A 20,868-nucleotide genomic window follows, 5' to 3' on the forward strand; every position below is an offset into this window, starting at 1 on the left:
CTTTGGAAGAGAAATCCAAGGAATAGTAGAGCCATTCGTTAGATCATGACAAATTCCCATGAAGGGGCAGATACTGAGAGGTGATCAGCAGCTGCATTTTCCATAGATAGCAATGGGAGTTGGGGTAGTCAGATTTTTAAGGTGGTAGTGGGGATGGGGAGCCCCCCCCAAAAATTGGCATATACCAGCATATGCTGCTACAATTCAAAGGCTCACCAATGGCATGTGAATTACTTTTGAAAAAAAAAAATCAGAACAAAGTGTCCATATTACTCTCCCAGTGAGAAGGAAAACCCAGAAGCCTCTAAAGTAGGTACATACTGACAATTACCAACCACCTACCACCAACCAGAATGACAGGTTTCAGAGTAGCAGCCGTGTTAGTCTGTATTCGCAAAAAGAAAAGGAGTACTTGTGGCACCTTAGAGACTAAGACATTTATTTGAGCATAAGCTTTCGTGAGCTACAGCTTAGTGAGCTGTAGCTCACGAAAGCCTATGCTCAAATAAATTTGTTAGTCTAAGGTGCCACAAGTACTCCTTTTCTTTTTGCAACCAGAATATGTAATTGGTGAGAATGATCACTGGCCCTGAACCACTTCAACAGTTTTGATAGCTGTCTTTAGTCTCCCCCTTCCCAGGAAGGGCTCAGTTTTGTTCCTCTGACCAGAGTGGAGTGGAGTGGAGCGGAGTATTACTCAATACGAGTAAGGGTGACAGGATAGTGGGGTAGGTAGTGCACAAAATGATTGTTAAAGAGTGGCCTCTAGTGGTAGATTGGCACACAGAAAAGATCACATTGCCTACCTTCATCCAGGATAGCACAGGAAAGCAGCCGTGATGAGAAGAAAGAGGCTGTGGGTCAAATTCAACTCAGCCTCTCTGCAAGTAGACACACTGCCCTGGCGTGCACGTTGCAATGTGATGCTGCAGAATACAGGTGAGACAAGCAGCCCAAACCCCCCAGAGCATAGCTCAGCAGCCAGAGACACAGCTTAGATGTACGGAGTCAGTGTAACTTCTGGGCTGAGTGCCTAAGGATCGTCAGGGTGGATTTAAATTGCTCCCTGACTCCATGAGTTCTCCCAACAGCAAATCACCCCCGGCCCTCTCTGCAGACAGTAGTCCTCACAGGTCTGAGGAGACAAGCTTCCCCCATCTGCAAAGGGTGAGTCTGCATGGCATTTCTCTGCTGCCCTTCTTTTCCCATTAGCTGCTCCTGGCTTTACACAGCTAAGGTATCTCACTGGAGGAGACAGCTGCACTGTTACATTTCTGGCATAGGGACGATCACAAGTGACGTTATTCTCAGAGCAGCCCTATGCTAACCCTTCCTGAGCAAAGCCTCCACTGCAGTAAATTATTTCTGAGACAGAGGCATCTACCAACCATCTTTCCTACTTACCCTATTTGCCAAATTAATCCCTGCTGTTACCCCAGGAATGTAGCTGAATCTGTGATCCCTCTGGGTCCAACAACAGGGTTAAAAAGGCTAGAAATGGGCATGTCCCCCTTATTCCACAGGACAAGCTTCCCTTCCACTACTTTGCTAGTTCAATTCAACCCTGACCACTCTAGGTATGAGGGGAAAGGCAAGTCTCCATGGGCTCACCTCAGACTGCTCACTGGGCTGGAGGAGGAGCAGGAATTAGTTCAGTGAAATGATCCTTTAAACACCCAGGGCACCTCCCTGCCTTACAGCCAAAGGGACAAAGTTATAAAGACAGACAATTGGCAGTTGTTACAATTGCATTTTATTATAGCCCTGCAGGTCAGGAATTATTACTTGATCACAAAGGCATAGGTTAGAGAACACCCCTATCATTCACTGGGGAATTGACTCAGATGGTTGCTTCTCTACAATTTAGATTGCCATCTACTCCTGTGTGTGTGTGGCCGAGTACAGCTATACAAGTGCCTTGGGGGATAAGAGATTTCAAAAACGGCTTTGTTCAGTTTGACAAGGCTGAGTGTCCCTAAAAGGAAGCATCCTGCTGCATTTGTAATTGAGGAGACAAGGCAGCATAGAGGCTTTTTTCAGCCACTACACATTTTTAGAGTGGTACAGGAATTTATTGTCACCTCCGCTCTTAATGTGTGGGGAAAAATCGGGCAGTTACATACCCATTCAACACTTTGAATGTGTGTTTTGGTGCATTAAAGTTAAATGTAAGCAGCAATTACGGGATGTCTACAAAGCTGACGTTAGACTCGAGTTTCCTTTTGCATATTATGTAAAGCTTGCATCAACTGATAATTTGCTTCCATGCTACTTGGTCAATTTACCTAAGGAAAGCCAAATCTCAACTCTATCCTTCACTATAACCCTTAAAGCCTATATGAGAACCTGAAATCCCTTATCAAGTGGAAACTCAAATCTGTGAAATTAAAGGGGAAAACAAAAAACCCTAAAAAGCTGCACCCAGGAAGGAAATCTGATCCCTATTTACTGCCTATTCTGAGTTATTAGCTATATTAGCAAGTTCTATGAATTTAGAAAGTCATCCTGTATGTAGTGTAATTATATAAACTGCATCCAAAGGGGAGACAATTTATCACAGTATGGATCACAGGTCTCAGCTATTCATACTACTTAAGCTCCTTCTTCAGTTTCTCAATCTCCAGATAGAGTTTCTGCACTTCCAGCAGATTTCTCAGCATCTCCAGAGGCACCCCACACTCTTTGAGCTCTTTCTCAGAAACTGTCTCACACACATCAGAAGTGCTTTGCTTTTTCTGTAAAACAGAGGGAACATGCTTACACTACAGAAGAGAAGGACTCACCCTCTCAAGTACGCTTGCTCCTTTTTGAGTCTGAACCATCATCCAGTGTGTTACATGCATCTGCCTCAGGGCCTGCTGTGCACCCTCACATCCTAGTCAGTTCTACAGAAACTGACTGTGCTAAGCAACAGGGATGAGGTTTTAAGCAACCCAAGGTTTGGTACAGATTATAACCCCATTGGGCAGGAACCAGCCTTCCTTTTACAAAGAGCTGAGCACACTAATTAGCAACACTTGAATTGCCTAGAAAACCTGACTTTTGTAATAGGGAAGTTTTCCTCCTATTCCGATTTTTACCTACCAAAATTTTGTTTTGCATGGAGCAGCTGCTATAAAAGGAAGAAAGCGTCTTTAAAAATAGGAGATGGGTGTAGTGAGGGATGTTTTGCCATACGGTGTATCAATGGCACATGTCCCTACCTGACTGCAAAGACCTCATGACGTTAAGTCTTTGCTTCCTTAAATCAAAGCAAGGTTACTACTATTCTTTCGATTAGAAATTGGGCAGGGTGCATCAAGAAACCCAACTGGACAGTGATACTTACACACTTCGGTAATGCTGTCCAACTGCCGTCTGCTAAACAAGTAATACTAAATCTGTCTGTTGCAGGCAGCTGGGAATGGCTTGAAAATTGGTACCCAGGAGAACATTTGAAAGGAAGGGTTTCATTCACACGGTACCACATTTTTTCATCCAGTGCATTGACCATGCTTCCATTTTGCACCTCTGGCTTCTGACACCCAACTGCAAAGAAAATGCAGAAGAGAAGGTAGTTCATTGAAAGGAGCAGATGCACTGTGAATGCTGGTTATTGCTCAAAATGGAAGAGAAAAGAAACTGTGGGTAAAGGGTCTTGAGCGTATTTCACTGCAGTTCTGGTTTATAAACAACCCATAAAACCAGCTACCCTGTGACTCTATAGAGAGAAAGAAGGTACATGATTGAGTGTGGAGCCAACCATGAAATGAATTGGAGCAGGGGTTCAGCACCATTCAGGATTGAGCTCAGTGACTATCAAGCCATCCAATCAACACTTACAAACGAGGCTTTCGATTCCAGTCCCACCATTCTAACAAACCAAGATCTAAAGAAAAGCACGAATTAAACACAGAAATCCCATCCAGTATTTTACATGACTGGCATTTCATGGAGGTGTCACAAGCTGGGGCAGCAGAGCACAGGTACTTTTTGGGGATAGTTAACATGCAGTTTGTTCCTGTGCACACTTGTAGTAAAAACCTCTTCACTTTATTGCAGACAGATTCCTCTGCAGCAAGGGACAAGTGCTCGGAAGTCAATGGAGTCACCTGGGATTTTCATTGGTGGAATGAAGAGCTGAACATGCTCCTTAACAGTGTCTTACACTCCTAATAATGACTTTCACCTTCAAGGATCCCAGAGGACTTTGCTAGATACTACATGGATTTGCACATAAAAGGAACCCCTTCCCCACTGAAATGCAGCCTCTTCTGGGGCAGGGCACAATCTCCAAGCAGACAGAGGTTCATGTTTAGTCTGAGACAAGGAACCACCAAAACTAGTGCACTTATGGCAGCTGACCTATTTCCAGGCAACTCTCACTGAAAACCATGCCTCATAGAAACAGATTATTTCCTTGAAAAAAAAATTCTAGGAAGAGGTTAAGCTTTAGTCTCCAGGGGCAGTTGCAGCAAAGTTTCTTCCTGCACTAGATTTGCAATGACTTTGGGACTACTGGCAGGTTATTTCCACTTTTTGGAGTTAGACGGTTTCACAAACTCTGATGTCACATCCAGAGGGCACCACATACCTAAAGGGATGATACCAGGAGAGCTGAAAGGATACCAGGGAACCAGAAACCTGGAGTTGTATGACAGACTGACAATACCCTGAACAAACCACATGGAATTAAGATTTACTTAATTCTATGAACTTTAATCTTTTTGAATTAGGGTCAATACCTTTGGGATCCACAGAATACCACAGAAGCAAAGGAATTCAAAGTTCAGGACAAAACACAAAACATCGGGGTGCCCTAGTTTATCCAGATGATATATTTATTCTTAAACCTGAACATCCTTTTGGAATGATTTTACAGAAGCTACAAAAAAATAGCGACCTTTACACTGAGGGGGCTCTCCACTCCAAATTCCATTTTGCTCTGTCAGATGTACAAAGACTTGATGCCTCTCCAGTAAGTGAGAAAGGGTCTGTGCCTTTTGGTACAGTATTACAGCTGTAAATTACTGTTGATCCATAGGTGTAGTGATTATTAGGGTCACTGGAATACCTCTGTCAAATATAAAGGGAATGGTAACAACCCTTATGTATGCAGTAACAAAATCCCTCCTGGCCAGAGGTACAGAATGCCCCTACCTCTAAGGAGTTAATCAGTTCAATTAACCTAGTTAGCACCTGACCGGAAGGACCAATGGGAAAAGATGATACTTTCAAATCTCTGGGGAGGTTGTTTGTGCTCTTTGTTCCCTCTCAGACAGAGAGGGTCCAGGCAGGAAAAACATCTAGAAACATACCTGAAGTGAGCATCTAAAATTACAGGTTTCAGAGTAGCAGCTGTGTTAGTCTGTATTTGCAAAAGAGAAAAAAAAGAGTACTTGTGGCACCTTAGAGACTAAAAGGTGAGCATAAGCTTTTGTGAGCTACAGCACACTTCATTGGATGCACTGGAGCTATAGCTCACAAAAGCTTATGCTCAAATAAATTTGTTAGTCTCTAAGGTGCCACAAGTACTCTTTTCTTTTTGTCTAAAATTACAAAAATTGTAAGTAAGGCACAGAAATGTGTGAGATTCTCTTGTTTTAGCATGTGAATTTTCCCTATGCTAAGAGGTAATTTCATTATGTTTTGTAACTGGGAAGGAGAGTCAGAGGGGAATCCTCTGTGTTTTACATCTTTTTATCTACCCTGTAAAGTTATCTTCCATCCTGATTTTGGAGGTGTGATTTTTACTTTTTTTTTTAAATAAAATTTTTAAAAACTGGATTGATTCAGTGTCCTAAAAACTAGGAGTTTCATCTGTGCTCACATTGTAACCAATTGGTTAGTGTATTATTCTCAAGCCTCCCTAGGAAAGGGGGTGAAGGAGCTGGGGGGAGGGGGAATAGAGCTCCAAGTGACCCCTCCCTGAAAGTTTAAATCACTTGGTGGTGGCAGCAATACTGTCCAAGGACAAGGAAAGTAATTTGGCCTTGGGGAAGTTTTTAACCTAAGCTGGTGGAGGTCTTCCATGTGGGTCCCCACATCTGTACCCCAGAGTTCAGATTGGGGAGGGAACCCTGACAACCTCCCATTCTTTGATTTCTGCATGTGGACAACATGGAATTTAAGAAAAAAAGCATTTAACAGAAGGGAGAAAAACTGCCATAACAACAAGATACACCATCTACAAGCAATAGGGCAACAGTCATTCAGGCTAGTGCAAAGAAATATAGAAGCCTACTGATTTTTACAGCAATATTATTCAAGGCAAGGGGATTTCCAAAAGATCAGATATATACATGTAAGCCAGCAATCTGACCCATTGTAGGTGTCTAATACACAAGTTTTTAAAGTGATTTCCCAAATCAGCTGAACTATTTGATAATGTGGGTTTGTGGTTAACAAGTGCAAAACCACCACCAAAAATGTCAGAAAAGGAGAAAGTGGAGGAGCTGTAAATATGTACAATTTTATGTTAGCAGCATAATGGGGAAAGGAGATGCTAAGGTAGTAGATGAACAGGAAAAAAGCTCTGAAAAACCTGAAAAAAGGTCAATGAATTTGCACTGGAAATTCCAGACTTGTTTTCTCAGTGCCTTCTGAAGGAAAGTCATCAGTAAGATGTTATCATTCATATTTAATTGGAAAACCCAAGTTTATTTCGATAAAACTTTTCTATTACATAGGAAACTAGAAGTAAAAACGTAAATGTTAAGGACATTAAAGGAAATGTTAGCATAACACAACTTTTGCTAGAAATGCAGTTAGCCTCTATGCTTGATTAATCCTGGTATATGGTGAAGTTACATTGGAATTCTTTTCCTTACAATTACTCTAATGAAAAGAACAAGCCCCCAATGTATGCAGAAATATAAAGCTTATTGACTAGAATGAAATAATCTGGCTAGCTTTCCATTAAAATTTATCTGAGAACAATTTCCATAATAGCAGCAAATAGATATTTTCCATTAAATGCCTTGTACATTTATGGCACTGGATGAATAAAATGTCAGTCTGAAAAAAGCAAGCATGGGTTTAGGTCCCACATACAAACAATAAATCTGAACCAGAACAAAAGGAAAGTTGAATTCATAAAATTTTCTACAAATAAACCGTGGAAAAAAGCCTATTGTGATGCAAAGGAAGTAACAGGATTATTAGGTATAAGGATTACACGTGAAAACTTATCCTGTTCACCTAAAATCAGTCAAACACAAATCAATTTTAAAGCCATTTTCTTCAATATAATTTAGACAATGAATTTGACACTGCCATAAATTTCATGTAGACTATTAATCACGAGGTGACAGTTGTGTTATCAGTTACTCAATAGGTAAAGTTGACTCCCGACTTTCAGTGAGTGAGTGAATTTGACCCATATGAGCTAGCTATCAGTAAGCTTTGGGGATTTTCAACAGTCTTCCTCAGACTGGTATCTCCATTAGCTTTTAAAATGAAAAAAACACAAGACTGAACATTTTAACAATACTTATTTTCTGTACTAGTGAATTCATTTTAGAGCACAATTTGCTTAAACTACTCACATGAACTGGCATAACCAGAACAGAATCTTAAATGTATAAAATCCACTTACCTTCACAAAATGGAATTTCATGATTCCATGTGACCCTTGCTCCCTCCGTCACACACCGACTAGTATCATGTCCAACTAATCTGAACCTAAACAAGAACATTTTTTAAAAGGCAAAATTTCTTAACAAATTACTCAACTTCTAAACCATCAGCTCAGATATTTGCAGTATACTTCTGTTCTGCCAGCAGCTGGCGAAACTGAATTTCAGGTGATGCCATTCTCATTATAAAACAAGAGTTCTTATTTTGCTAAGTATTCTGATCAAAGCCAGAAAATAGCAAGTGAGACAAGTGACTCCAGCTAACAGAAGGATCGACACCCGAGATTTACATATTATAGATACCCAGTTCACCACTGCTGATTCTTTGAAAATTACCAAAGCAATGCCAAAGATCCTGTAGGAAGAGGAAAATAATTGGCTACCAAATTCAGAGCAAACACTCAGTGCAAGAGCTCAGTGCATTCTGTTTGCATTTTGTTTGATGCATGACCCTATATCCCAAACATCTAGAAATCATCTGCCTCTCTTATGAAGTTTTTTGTGCTAGCAATGCCCCTCTGCCATGTACATTGGCCAAACTGGACAGTCTCTATGTAAAATAATAAATGGACACAAATCAGACGTCAAGCATTATAACATTCAAAAACCAGTCGGAGAACACTTCAATCTCTTTGGTCACTAATACAGACCTAAAAGTGGCAATTCTTCAATTTCAAAAACAGACTCCAATGAGAGACTGCTGAATTGGAGTTACTTTGCAAACTGGATATAATTAACTTAGGCTTGCATAAAGACTGGGAATGGATGAGTCATTACATAAAGTAGAACTGTTTCCCCTTGTTTGTTCCCCTCCTACTGTTCTTGTCAACTGCTGGAAATGGCCCACATTGACCATCACTACAAAAGGTTCCTCCCCTACCCCAGCCCGCTCTCCAGCTGGTAATAGCTCACCTTTCCTGATGACTCTTGTTACAGGCTGTATGCTAACACCCATTGTTTCATGTTCTCTGTGTATATAAAAATCTCCCCAATGTATTTTCCACTGTATGCATCTGATGAAGTGAGCTGTAGCTCACAAAAGCTTACGCTCTAAAAAATGCGTTAGTTTCTAAGGTGCTACAAGTCCTCCTTTTCTTTTTACAATTATAGATGTGTAACAAAATATAAACACCAAAAATAATCTTTGAGAAATGTTTATAAATGCAAACAGCTTTTTGGGGGGACCTATTTAAAAAAAAAGCCATTCCAAGATTTGAATGCAAATTTTCTCAAATTTGCATACAAGGTATTAAAAAAGTAGGTTCACACAATGGAAACACTGACCCAACCTTCTTTACTTTGAAAAAGGCAGAACAGCTGAAAAGTTGCAGCTATTTCAGGAACTTCGTACTCCAGAATGCCCCGCTGAAGGTTAGTCATAATTTGACATCTAGTCAGTACAAAGGGTCTACAACAGAGGAAGGAGAAAAGTATTAAAAAAAAAAAAAAAAAAAAAAAAAATCAGTTTGACATCCTTACCCTTTGTCACAAGAAAATGTAATGTCCGAACCAAACAGGAGATCTGTGATATGAATCTTGCCATTAACTAGGTCTCCTGGATGTCCACATGATTTCCCTAAAAAGAGAACATAATGGGAGTTAGATTTTTCTTTGTATGTTCTGTTCGAAAAAGATAACTAAAGGGAAACAATAAGTAACCCAAATTTTGGCATGTGACTAATGTAAAGCTAAGTGTTGCATTAATTTAAAAAGCCTAAGACGACAAAAAAAGGCCCTCAAATGTGATAATTTACCTACTGTTGTGTTATGAATGGAATGGATTAGACCAGTGCTCTTCTAGTGAAATATCCCTATTGGTTATAAGCTATCACATCGCCAAGCTACAAATTACTAGGAACCCAAATCAAGTGAATTACACAGAAAATACAGGTTTCAGAGTAGCAGCCGTGTGAGTCTGTATTCGCAAAAAGAAAAGGAGTACCCGTGGCACCTTAGAGACTAACAAATTTATTAGAGCATAAGCTTTCGTGAGCTACAGCTCACTTCATTGGATGCATTTGGACATGTATTTGGAAAATACAAGATGCCAAAAACTGTGGCCGACTTGAAGAGCCCTATCCTGCAAGATGCACTTTTACTTTCCAGAAGATTATGAGAGCTGAAGAATTATACCCAACGTTTCCTTTTTCAAGGAAAGCATAACCCGCCACACAGCACAGAGAAAGAAAAACAATTTAAGTGATATCACCATCACAGCAATGTGAATCAGTATCACTAAGTCATGGGCTTGGCACGCTTTTGTCAATAACATGCAATGTCTGCATTAGTCTAGTCTCCATGTGCAATCCTGGCCCTATTGAATGGAAGTGTTGCCACTGACTCCAAGCAGGCCAGAATTTCATCTGTGTTAGAGTTTTACATTTGAATCTTTAGAAGAGATTTATGCTCCACCTAAAAAAAACCAAACAACTGTCTGAAAAACAGTGTCCCTTTCAGGCTCAAAATCATCAAAGGTTACAAAATCCTCATTCCAGTCCAGAAGAGCCTTTAACCTGTTAGTGTTTTCTGAACTCTAGAGTGTGTGTAAGGGTTGCAAAGGGAAGAGAGGAGAAAAACTCTTACTTTGACAAAACTCTTTGGGTTCTGACCACACTGATTCTCTTTTGCAAAGAAGAGTGGGCAACTCTTCAGGGACTCTTCGGTAACCTGGGAGGCAGTTATAGCTCACGGTGGTCCCAGATAAGTACATCTGGGTCTTAAACTCATCCTGCAGCTCAGCAAAGCTTAGCCTTGGTGGGGCACCACACCTACCTATGGGGAAAAAAGAAACATTGTAACTTTGGGGAAAACCCCCCAAACTCTTAAGGCTTAGTTACAAACACAAATATAAACTAAACTGACACAAAGGCTGGGATTTTCAAAAGAACCTAGGAAAGTTTCAATGGGTTCTGGGCATCAAACTTCCTTAGGACTTTTTGAAATCCCAGCTTGAAATCTTAAAACAAGGAGTGCAAAGAGCAGCTTGCATTACCAATAGGTGAGGCACAAGGTAAGAAAAAGATAAAATACTGTGCGTTTAGATACTTATTTTAAAAGTAAATCCTAAATCCACAGAACAAGCATGACTAGTTAAGCAGTGGTAAAAAAAAAAAAAAATCAACAAAACTTGAACAGAACCGCTGTATAACCATCTAGACAATTTGACAACGGCACTTGGAAGTTCTTAGAGCTCCAATTAGCTTAATCAAATATGCATCCGATCCTGTAAATTAAAAAAAAAAAAAAAAAGCAGAAGTGGAGAGGAGAAAGAAACAGGAATGGAGGAATAGAAATAAAGATACCTAATTTTCCACCTTAAGAGGAAACTGGCATCAAAAACTCAAAATCTGCAAGCAGACTCTGGGATGGCTGTCAGCACAACAAACTAATAATGCAATGTTGGACTAGATGATCTCCTGAGGTCTCTCCAACCCCAATCTTCTATGATAAGATAGAGACTGTTTAACAGACTCCTACGAATTCGGCGACCCCTGGAGTTTATTTCCTTGTGGGCAAGGTGGATGCATTGTCCCCATGGGCGCTTTGAAGCTGGTTTGCTGCAGGGGTTTGTCACCATTACACCCCCGGCAGGAGCGCGCACCGCAGGGCAAGCCCCCGGGCAGGCTGTGCACGGCCCGGTCCTTACGGCCCCTGGCCCGTTCCGGTCCATCCCGCTCGAGCGATCACCGCCCGCCCCGTGCCGGTTCCCCTCCCGCCCCAAGTCCCGGGTTGGGGGGGGCGGGACCAGCCCGGAGCGGCACCGGGAAGGCTCACGGGGGGAGGCGAGCGCCGCCGCGACTCACCGCGAGCCCCGGGCAGGGGCGGCAGCAGCAGCAGCAGCAGCGCCAGGAGCCCCCGGGCGCCGGGCGGGCAGCGCGGAGCCGAGCCCATGGCGGCGGCGGCGGCGGGGCACAGGCTGCGCAGCGTCTGCGGCAGCCCCGGCTGAGGGGGCGGGGCCATGCGGGAAAGGGGCGGAGTCTCCGCCGGGCGGGGCGGGCGTCGTTGCTGGGCACCCACGTGCTGCCCGGGGAGGCCCCGCGCTCGGCCGGGGTCACTGGTTCGCCCCCGGGGTCCGCGCCCTGGGAGCTCGCACGATCCCGCCCCTCCCGCAGGGCAACCGCGCCGGGCCGCCTCCGGGCTCGGAGCAGCTGCGGGGCCTGCGCGCATCGGGGAGGGGTTTCCCGCCCCTTCGTGCCGCCCGCCCCCCAGGGAGTCTCCGCAGCCGGGGGTCTCCCTGCGTGGGGAGACCAAGGGAGCATCCCAAGGGGGAGTAGGAATAAAGCCGCTGCAAGGGGGGCGGGTTGAGTTCCCTCAGGGAGCAGCACAACTGAACAGGATCCGGGTCCTTCCTATCCTCACTGGGGTGGTCCATCGCTAGACAAACCTTCTCGGCTCAGTTTCATAGATACTAAGGTCAGAAGGGACCATTGTGATCATCTAGTCCGACCTCCTGCACAGCGCAGGCCACAGAATGTCACCCACCCACTCCTACGAAAAACCTCACCCATGTCAGAGCTATTGAAGTCCTTAAATCATGGTTCAAAACTTCAAGGAGCAGAGAAGCCTCCCTCAAGTCAACCATGCCCCATGCTACAGAGGAAGGCGAAAAACCTCCAGGGCCTCTCCAATCTGCCCTGGAGGAAAATTCCTTCCCGACCCCAAATATGGCCATCAGCTAAACCCTGAGCATATGGGCAAGATTCACCAGCCACATACCCAGGAAAGAATTTTCTGTAGTAACTCAGATCCCATCCATCTAATATCCCATCACAGGGGATTAGTCCTATTGACCCTGAATATTTAAAGATCAATTGCTTACCAAGATCACATTATCCCATCATACCATCTCCTCCATAAACTTACTGAGTAGAATCTTAAAGCCAGATAGATCTTTTGCCCCCACTGCTTCCCTTGGAAGGCTATTCCAAAACTTCACTCCTCTGATGGTTAGATGTCTAATTTCAAGTCTAAACTTCCTGGTGGCCAGTTTGTACCCATTTGTTCGTGTCCACATTGGTGCTGAGCTTAAATAATTCCTCTCCCTCTCCTGTATTTATCCCTCTGATATATTTATAGAGAGCAATCATATCTCCCCTCAACCTTCTTTTAGTTAAGCTAAACAAGCCAAGCTCCTTAAGTCTCCTTTCATAAGACAAGTTTTCCATTCCTCGGATCATCCTAGTAGCCCTTCTCTGTACCTGCTCCAGTTTGAATTCATCCTTTTTAAACATGGGAGACCAGAACTGCACACAGTATTCTAGGTGAGGTCTCACCAGTGCCTTGTATAATGGTACTAAAACCTCCTTATCCCTACTGGAAATGCCTCTCCTGATGCATCCCAAAACCGCAATAGCTTTTTTCACAGCCACATCACATTGGCGGCTCAGTCATCCTACGATCAACCAATACTCCAAGGTCCTCCTCCGTTACGTCTAATTGATGCGTCCCCAATTTATAACTAAAATTCTTGTTATTAATCCCTAAATGCATAACCTTACACTTCTCACTATTAAATTTCATCCTATTACTATTACTCCAGTTTACAAGGTCATCCAGATCCTCCTGTATGATATCCCGATCATTTTCTGAATTGGCAATACCTCCCAGCTTTGTATCATCTGCAAACTTTATTAGCACACTCCCACTTTTTGTGCCGAGGTCAGTAATAAAAAGATGAAATAAGATTGGTCCCGAAACCGATCCCTGAGGAACTCCACTGGTAACCTCCCTCCAACCTGACAGTTCGCCTTTCAGTAGGACCCGTTGCAGTCTCCCCTTTAACCAATTCCTTATCCACCTTTTGATGTTCATATTGATCCCCATCTTCTCCAATTTAACTAATAATTCCCCATGTGGCACGGTATCAAATGCCTTACTGAAATCTAGGTAAATTAGATCCACTGCGTTTCCTTTATCTAAAAAATCGGTTACTTTTTCAAAAAAGGAAATTGGGTTGGTTTGGCACGATCTACCTTTTGTAAAACCATGTTGTATTTTGTCCCATTTACCATTGACTTCAATGTCCTTAACTAATTTCTCCTTCAAAATTTTTTCCAGGACCTTGCATACTACAGATGTCAAACTAACTGGCCTCTAGTTACCCAGATCACTTTTTTTCTTTTCTTAAAAATAGGAACTATATTAGCAAGTCTCCAATCATTCGGTACTACTCCTGAGTTTACAGATTCGTTAAAAATTCTTGCTAATGGGCTTGCAATTTCAGGTGCCAATTCCTTTAGTATTCTTGGATGAAGATTATCTGGGCCCCCCGATTTAGTCCCATTAAGCTGTTTGAGTTTCGCTTCTACCTCAGATATGGTAATATCTACCTCTATATCCTCCTTCCCATTTGTCATGCTACCACTATCCCTCAGATCCTCTTTAGCCTTATTAAAGACTGAGGCAAAGTATTTGTTTAGATATTGGGCCATGCCTAGATTATCTTTAACCTCCACTCCATCCTCAGTGTTTAGCGGCCCCACTTCTTCTTTCTTAGTTTTCTTCTTATTTATATGGCTATAGAACCTTTTACTATTGGTTTTAATTCCCTTTGCAAGGTCCAACTCTACTCGACTTTTAGCCTGTCTCACTTTATTCCTACATGTTCTGACCTCAATTAGGTAGCTTTCCTTGCTGATCCCTCCCATCTTCCACTCCCTGTATGCTTTCTGCTTCTTCTTAATCACCTCTCTAAGATGCTTGCTCATCCAGCTTGGTCTACAACTCCTTCCTATGAATTTTTTCCCCTTTCTTGGGATACAGGCTTCCGATAGCTTCTGCAGCTTTGATTTAAAGTAATCCCAGGCCTCCTCTACCTTTAGATCCATAAGTTCTTCAGTCCAATCCACTTCCCTAACTAATTTCCTTAATTTTTGAAAGTCAGCCCTTTTGAAATCAAAAACTCTAGTTGCAGATTTATTTTTGTTAAACCTTCCATTTAGTTTGAACTGAATTAGCTCATGATCACTTGAGCCAAGATTGTCCCCTACAACCATTTCTTCTATGAGGTCCTCGCTACTCACCAAAATTAAATCTAAAATGGCATCCCCTCTAGTCGGTTCAGCAACTACTTGATGAAGGAATCCATCAGCTATCGCATCTAGGAAAATCTGAGCCCTATTATTATTACTAGCACTGGTCCTCCAGTCTATATCTGGGAAGTTAAAGTCTCCCATGATCACGCAGTTTCCATTAGTATTTACTTTATTAAAAACATTAAAAAGGGCTCTATCCATATCCAACTTAGATCCCGGAGGTCTATAGCACACCCCAAGCACAATTGTAGGAGAGGCTTTACTAGTTATCTTCCCCAATGTAATTTTTGCCCAGACGGACTCCGTCTTATCCATTGCATCGCTTCTTATTTCTTTACATTCTACCTCATCATTGATATACAATGCTACTCCACCCCCTTTACCTTTATTTCTGTCTTTCCTAAACAGCACATACCCTTCAATACCTGTAGTCCAGTCATAACTACTATTCCACCATGTTTCTGTTATCCCTATAATATCTGGTTTCACTTCCTGCACCAGTAGCTCTAGTTCCTCCATTTTGTTACCCAGGCTCCTCGCATTGGTGTACAAACATCTTATTTTTTGCCGTTTGGCCTTGCTCACATTTTGTACCCTATTAGGCACAGTCATTCTACAGCCAGTATAACCTATTAGACTAGTATCCACACCGCCCTCGCTCCTTATATACATTCTTACTTCGTCTTCTTCCCTCTCAATGCTAAAATCTGGCATGGAGATTACCTGGACATCTCCCAACCATCTCCCCCTAATTCCTAGTTTAAAGCTCTCTTTATCAGTTGTGCCAGCCTTGATCCTAGAAGTCTATTTCCTTCCCTACTCAGATGAAGTCCATCCCGAGAGAACTGTCCTCTGTCCGTGAATGCCTCCCAGTGGCCATACATCCCAAAGCCCTCCTTATCGCACCACTGCCTAAGCCATCTGTTGACAGTCAATCTTGTCACACCTTTGTTGCCCTTCTCTAGGAACAGGAAGGATCCCGCTAAAGATCACCTGAGCCTCAATTTCCTTAAGCGTCTTCCCCAGCCTAGCATAGTCTCCCTTAATACTTTCCAGCGAGAATCTAGCCGTATCATTTGTTCCCACATGAAGGATAATTAGGGGATTCTTTCCCGCTCTCTTTAGGATCCTTTTCAACCTCAGGTCTACATCCCGTATCTTAGCACCCAGAAGACAGCACACCCTTCTATTCTCTAGACAGGCCTGTAACTAGAGCTGATCCATTCTTCTCAATAAAGAGTCCCCGATCACATAGACCTGCCTTTTCCTGGTGACAGTGCTATTCTCCAGTCTCTCCCCTGTTCCCTCTGGCTGCAAGTTCTTTCCATTCCTATTTTCCCTTATAATCCTCTTCAACCCATCCTGTATCCTCCTGGGGCTCATATTTGGTGTAGTCTCCCTTGACTCTTCTGCTTTTCCTATAGGACTAGACTCTCTTCTCTTCTTCCTTACCCTTCCACCTTCAACAAGTACCTGCTGAACCCCTTCTTCATTTTCCAACTCTGCAAACCTGTTCCTAAGCTCTATTTCTCCTTCACTAGCCCGTCTTTTCCTCTTCCTGGTTCTTTTAGTCACATGCTTCCACTGACCACTTTCCTCACCCAGTCTCCCCTCAAAATTCCCCAGCCCTGCTTCCATCTGTGAGTCTGAGCTTTTCCCTTCAGATACCTCATATCTTTGCTCCATCATCTGCTCAAACTCCTTCCTAAACTCAGCGAGACTTTCCACCTGCATCTCCAAACCTCGGATCTTTTCCTCCATCAGCTCTAACAGACGGCATTTCATGCAGAAAAAACTCTTACCGGGTCCCCCCTCCAGGATCATATACATACCACAGCTTCCACATCCAGTCATCCTCAATGTGTCTTCCACTACAGGAGTCACTCCCACAGCTGCCTCTGTATCTGTCATCACCTTCCCACCCAAGTCCTGTTAATCTGGGAAACACAAGTCACACCAAAAAGACCACCCCCCCCAGCAAAAGCAAACCCCAAACAAGCACCACAATACAAACTCCCACTCAAATGCCTCTGTTTACAGCTCTGTTTGCTAGCTCCTGGGCCGCTGAGCTGTTCAGTGGAAGGAAGTGATTGCCTAGGGATGTAAAACACACACACACACACACACACGGTTCTGGGGAATTCAACCCTCAGGTTATGCCAGCCCTGAGCTCACGGGAGAGGAGAGGGGGTCTGACTGGCAAACCATCTGAGCCCTGATGGGTTCCCCCAGAATCACATTAACTTTTCTGGGGTGAAAGTAGGGTTACCAAGCCTTTGCCCAGTCAATCGTACCTTGTTTTGAAGAAGCTGCTTCTGCGTCACTGCAGACTGTTGGCATCCACAGGCACCCAAAGGGAAACTCTTGCAGTTGCTAAACCTGTTGGCGACTACCAGTGGCAACCCAATAATTTAGTTGGAAAATCATCAGACTGTTGGGTTTACTCAGGGGACTACAAAAGGGTGCCAGGAGGAACTATGACAGCATATCAAGGGGTAACCTCACCACTAGTGAGGCCTCTTTCAAGCCATCACAGGTATTAGCTGTGGCCAGGTATTGCATCCTCCTATAGCGGGATCTTTTTCATCATCCTCTCACTCTAGGGACCTTTCCACTCCAGGTACCCCAGCCTCCTCTTCATGACTGAGCTTTCTGATCAAGTCACCGTGTGTTCCTCCCATCTGAGTTTGCAAACTCTCTCATGAGAGATGGTCTCAGGCAGTCTGACCACTCACTGCCCAGCTGGTACGACTTCCTGAGTAGCTAGTAGGGAGGCCGCGGCTCACCCTCTACTCCAGGACCTGGCTCAGGGGCCTGCTCATCAGCGGCCAACATATGACTTACTCCATACCTTGTTGGTTTTCCTCTGGACCTTACTTGTCTCTCCCCCTTTTCTGGGCTCACCAAGCCACACATCCTTCTGCCCCAGAATAACCATAACCTACTAGCATCTAGTTCTCCATACACGTCCTTTCTTCTAGGGAGCAACTGAAGACTCCCTCCTTCCAACCCCTTCTGTTGCTAGCTTCCTGGTTTATATGGACCTAGCCTCTTCCTACACATTTGAGCTTGATCTACTTAAATCCCAGTCTCCTCCAGGTGCAGACTGGGCAGTTAACTGGCCCAATTAGCCATATTAACCCCTCCAGGCCTTGTGTGAGGGAGACCACAGCTGAAAATATTTATTGAAATGACTACTTTCCCTTTTGTTTCTGGGGAAGTCAACAGTCAGTCGACACCAGTAATGAGCTCCTGGGAGAAGAGAGGGGCATGAGTGATAGTTAACAAAGAAGTTGAATACAACTGTGTTTTCCGCTGTGTATTTTCCCCAGGCTCTGGGTATCCATCCTAGAGTAAAGCAGGCCCTTAACCCACCCACCTATTCCTCATCCCAAACAATGGGCCAATACCTGAAATCATTCCTCAATCCTTAAATTAAGCAAGACTTATTGACTTTGATGGCTGTTTACTTAGTACATATCCAGTCCTTATTTAAAGACTGCATGATTCACCCCGAAGATCTTTACTAATTTTTCCATTTTTAATGACTCTGCAAAATAAATATAAATGTTGTCACGAAAAGTGAAGACAATGGTATTTTATAACAACCAAACAGGCTAAGTGCTTGACAGATGACTAAGGCCTGGTCTACACTACAAAATTAGGTCAACATAGGCCATCTTAGGTCGATTTAATAATGAGTCTACATTACCGAGTCCCTTCTGCTGACCAAGTGACCTGTAACGTCGACTTCTGTACTCCACCTCCGTGAGAGGCGTTGCGCTTGATTCGACATCCACAGGTCGATATGGGGATAATTTAAACATTGCGTTTTGTAATTCAAATGAATTGACCTCCAGGAGGTGTCCCACAGTGCTCCACTGTGACTGCTCTGGAGAGTACTTTCAACTCCACTGCAGGTCAGCCAGGTACACAGGAAACAGCCGCTTCCCCATTAAAGCCCCGGGAACTTTAGAATTTTCATTTTCTGTTTGATCAGCGTGGAGAGCTCACCAGCCCAGCTGATCATGGAGACTTGAGGCCGCAAACGCGCTCCAGCTTGGAGTACACAGGAGGTGCTGGATCTCATTGCTGTGTGGGGAGAAGACATTGGCACCGGCTTCTTTTGGGCCTGGTGGGTGCTCAACGCCCTGCTCTACCCCAGGCCCTGCCCGCATCGGACCCCTTCCCCCAAGCCCTCACCCCTGTCCTGCCTCTTCCCACGCCCCGCCTCTTCCCGCCCAGATCCGCTCCCTCCCCAGAGTGCACCCTGTCCCAGCTCCTCCCCCTTCCTCCCAGAACCTCCTGCACGTTGCAAAACAGCTGATTGTGGCAGAGAGTAAGCGCTCAGAGGAAGCAGGAGGAGTTGATCAGCAGGGCCGCCAGTGGGCGAGAGGCGCTGGATTCCGGTGGGTGCTAAGGACCCACTAATTTTTTTCTGTGGGTGCTCCAGCCCTGCAGCACCCACACAGTTGGTACCTATGGGAGAAGAGTCTCTGCAGGCAGAGCTCCGATCCAGCAGAAGAAATGCTGACATCTATATCAAGATTGCGCAGGCCATAGGGGAGAAGATCTACATCAGGGACATGCAGCAATGCCGCGTGAAAATAAAGGAACTTTGGCAAGCGTACCAGAAGACAATGGAGGCGAACAGTCATTCTGTTTCTGCCCCACAGACATGGCGCTTTTATAGGGAGCTGCATGTGATTCTTGGCAGTGACCCCACCACTACCTCAAAACGCTCCCAGGAGCCCTGGGTGACCTCGAGCAACAATGAGGAGGCGGAGACAGAGGAGGAGGAGGAGAATGCGAGGCAGGCAAGCGGAGGATCCATTTTCCCCAACAGCCAAGAACTGTTTTTAACCCGGGAGCCCATCCCTTCACAGGACCAATTGCCAGCGCAGCGTGATGCAGGGGAAGGCACCTCCGGTGCGTACACATTTCCAGTCAAACCGTCGGGGTTACATGCTATTATTTTTAATGTTTAATTTGAACAAAAAGATCAGTGTAGTTGGTATCGGTGGCCACTCCAGCTATGCAGAGGGTGCTCTCTGAAAAAAAAGACTCTTTATGTGCACGGGGATGGCCCTGGAATCCTCCATGGAGATCTCTAGGAAGCTTTCATGGAGGTACTCTGCAATCCTTTGCAGAAGGTTTACGGGAAGGGTTGCTTTGTTTCATCCACCATGTTAGGACACTTTCCCATGCCACTCCAGTATTAACTTGTCTGGCAGCAGTGCAGCACACATCATTGCAGCATAAGGACCAGGTTTGTACCCAGATGCTTGCAGCATCTACTCCCTTTCTGCCTTTGTTACCCTCAGGAGAGTGATCTTGCCTATGGCCACCTAGGGGAAACGGGGGAAGTTTTCAAGGCTAGCCCTTATATTGCAAACAATTCAACAAGTAATTCACCCCTGTTTGGTGAAATCTGGGACACACAACCACATTTTCCCCGAGTGTGCCATGGTTGTGGTTGGAAGGGATCTCCGTGTATTGCAGGGGTGGGCAAACTACAGCTCACAGGCCGCATGCGGCCTGCCAGACCTTTTAATCTGGCCCTGGAGCTCCCGCTGGGGAGTGGGGTTGGGAGCTTTCCCTTGTCTAGCACTCCAGCTGGGGAGCAGGGCCAGGGGCTTGCCCTACTCTGCGTGACTCCCAGGAAGCAGCCAGCATGTCCCCGCTCCAGCTCCTATGCGTAGGGGCAGCCAGGGGGCTCTGCACACTGCCCACCCTGCCCTGCCCCCACAGCTCCCATTGGCCAGGAACAGCAGCCAATGGGAGCTGAGGGGGAAGCGCCTGTGGATGGGGTAGTGCGCAGAGCTACCAGGCTGCACCTCTGCGTAGGAGCCTGGGGGAGGACATGCTGCTGCTTCTGGGAGCTGCTTGAGGTAAGCACCACCCGGAGCCTGTACCCCTGAGCCCTGCTCCCCCGGTGCCCGTTCCCCAGGCCTGATCCCCCTCCTGCCCTCTGAACCCCTCGATCCCAGCCTGGAGCACCATCCTGCACCCCAAACCCCTCATCCCCAGCCCGCAACCCCAGCCGGAGCCCTAAGCCCCCCCACAGCAACACCCTATCCCAGCCCTGATCCTCCTCCTGCATCCTGAACTAGTCATTTCTGGCCCCACTCCAGAGACCACACCCCCAGCTGGAGCCCTCATCCCCTCCCGCACTGCTACCCCCAATTTTGTGAGCATTCATGGTCCACCATACAATT

General features: G+C 44.9%; 2 protein-coding genes across 2 annotated transcripts in view; both read right to left on the bottom strand.

Annotated features, from left to right (window-relative positions):
• LOC119846325 (complement component receptor 1-like protein) overlaps positions 1-20,868 on the bottom strand; it is a 112,064-nt gene that overhangs the window by 38,954 nt on the left and 52,242 nt on the right. The gene's annotated exons all lie outside the window — the stretch shown is intronic.
• On the bottom strand, positions 1,737-17,518 carry LOC119846525 (complement decay-accelerating factor-like). The gene is made up of 7 exons (XM_043500616.1): positions 17,502-17,518; positions 16,945-17,039; positions 10,200-10,388; positions 9,096-9,192; positions 7,577-7,662; positions 3,329-3,528; positions 1,737-2,735 (listed from the first exon to the last, which is right to left on the bottom strand). Exons 2-7 carry the CDS (start codon positions 16,988-16,990, stop codon positions 2,589-2,591), a joined length of 765 nt encoding a protein of 254 aa, XP_043356551.1. The 5' UTR covers positions 16,991-17,039; positions 17,502-17,518; the 3' UTR covers positions 1,737-2,588.

Source organism: Dermochelys coriacea, chromosome 21 (genome assembly GCF_009764565.3).
Source record: "Dermochelys coriacea isolate rDerCor1 chromosome 21, rDerCor1.pri.v4, whole genome shotgun sequence".
Lineage (NCBI taxonomy): Eukaryota > Metazoa > Chordata > Testudines > Dermochelyidae > Dermochelys > Dermochelys coriacea.

Bases quoted from the DNA above. Each gene is read 5' to 3' on its own strand.
- LOC119846525 (XM_043500616.1), bottom strand. From the start codon at position 16,990: ATGCCAACAGTCTGCAGTGACGCAGAAGCAGCTTCTTCAAAACAAG. The intron at 10,389-16,944 runs GTACGATTGACT...TTTTCCCCATAG, and splicing joins AGCAGCTTCTTCAAAACAAG to GTAGGTGTGGTGCCCCACCA. The intron at 3,529-7,576 runs GTAAGTGGATTT...TTTTCTTTGCAG, and splicing joins TGAAATTCCATTTTGTGAAG to TTGGGTGTCAGAAGCCAGAG.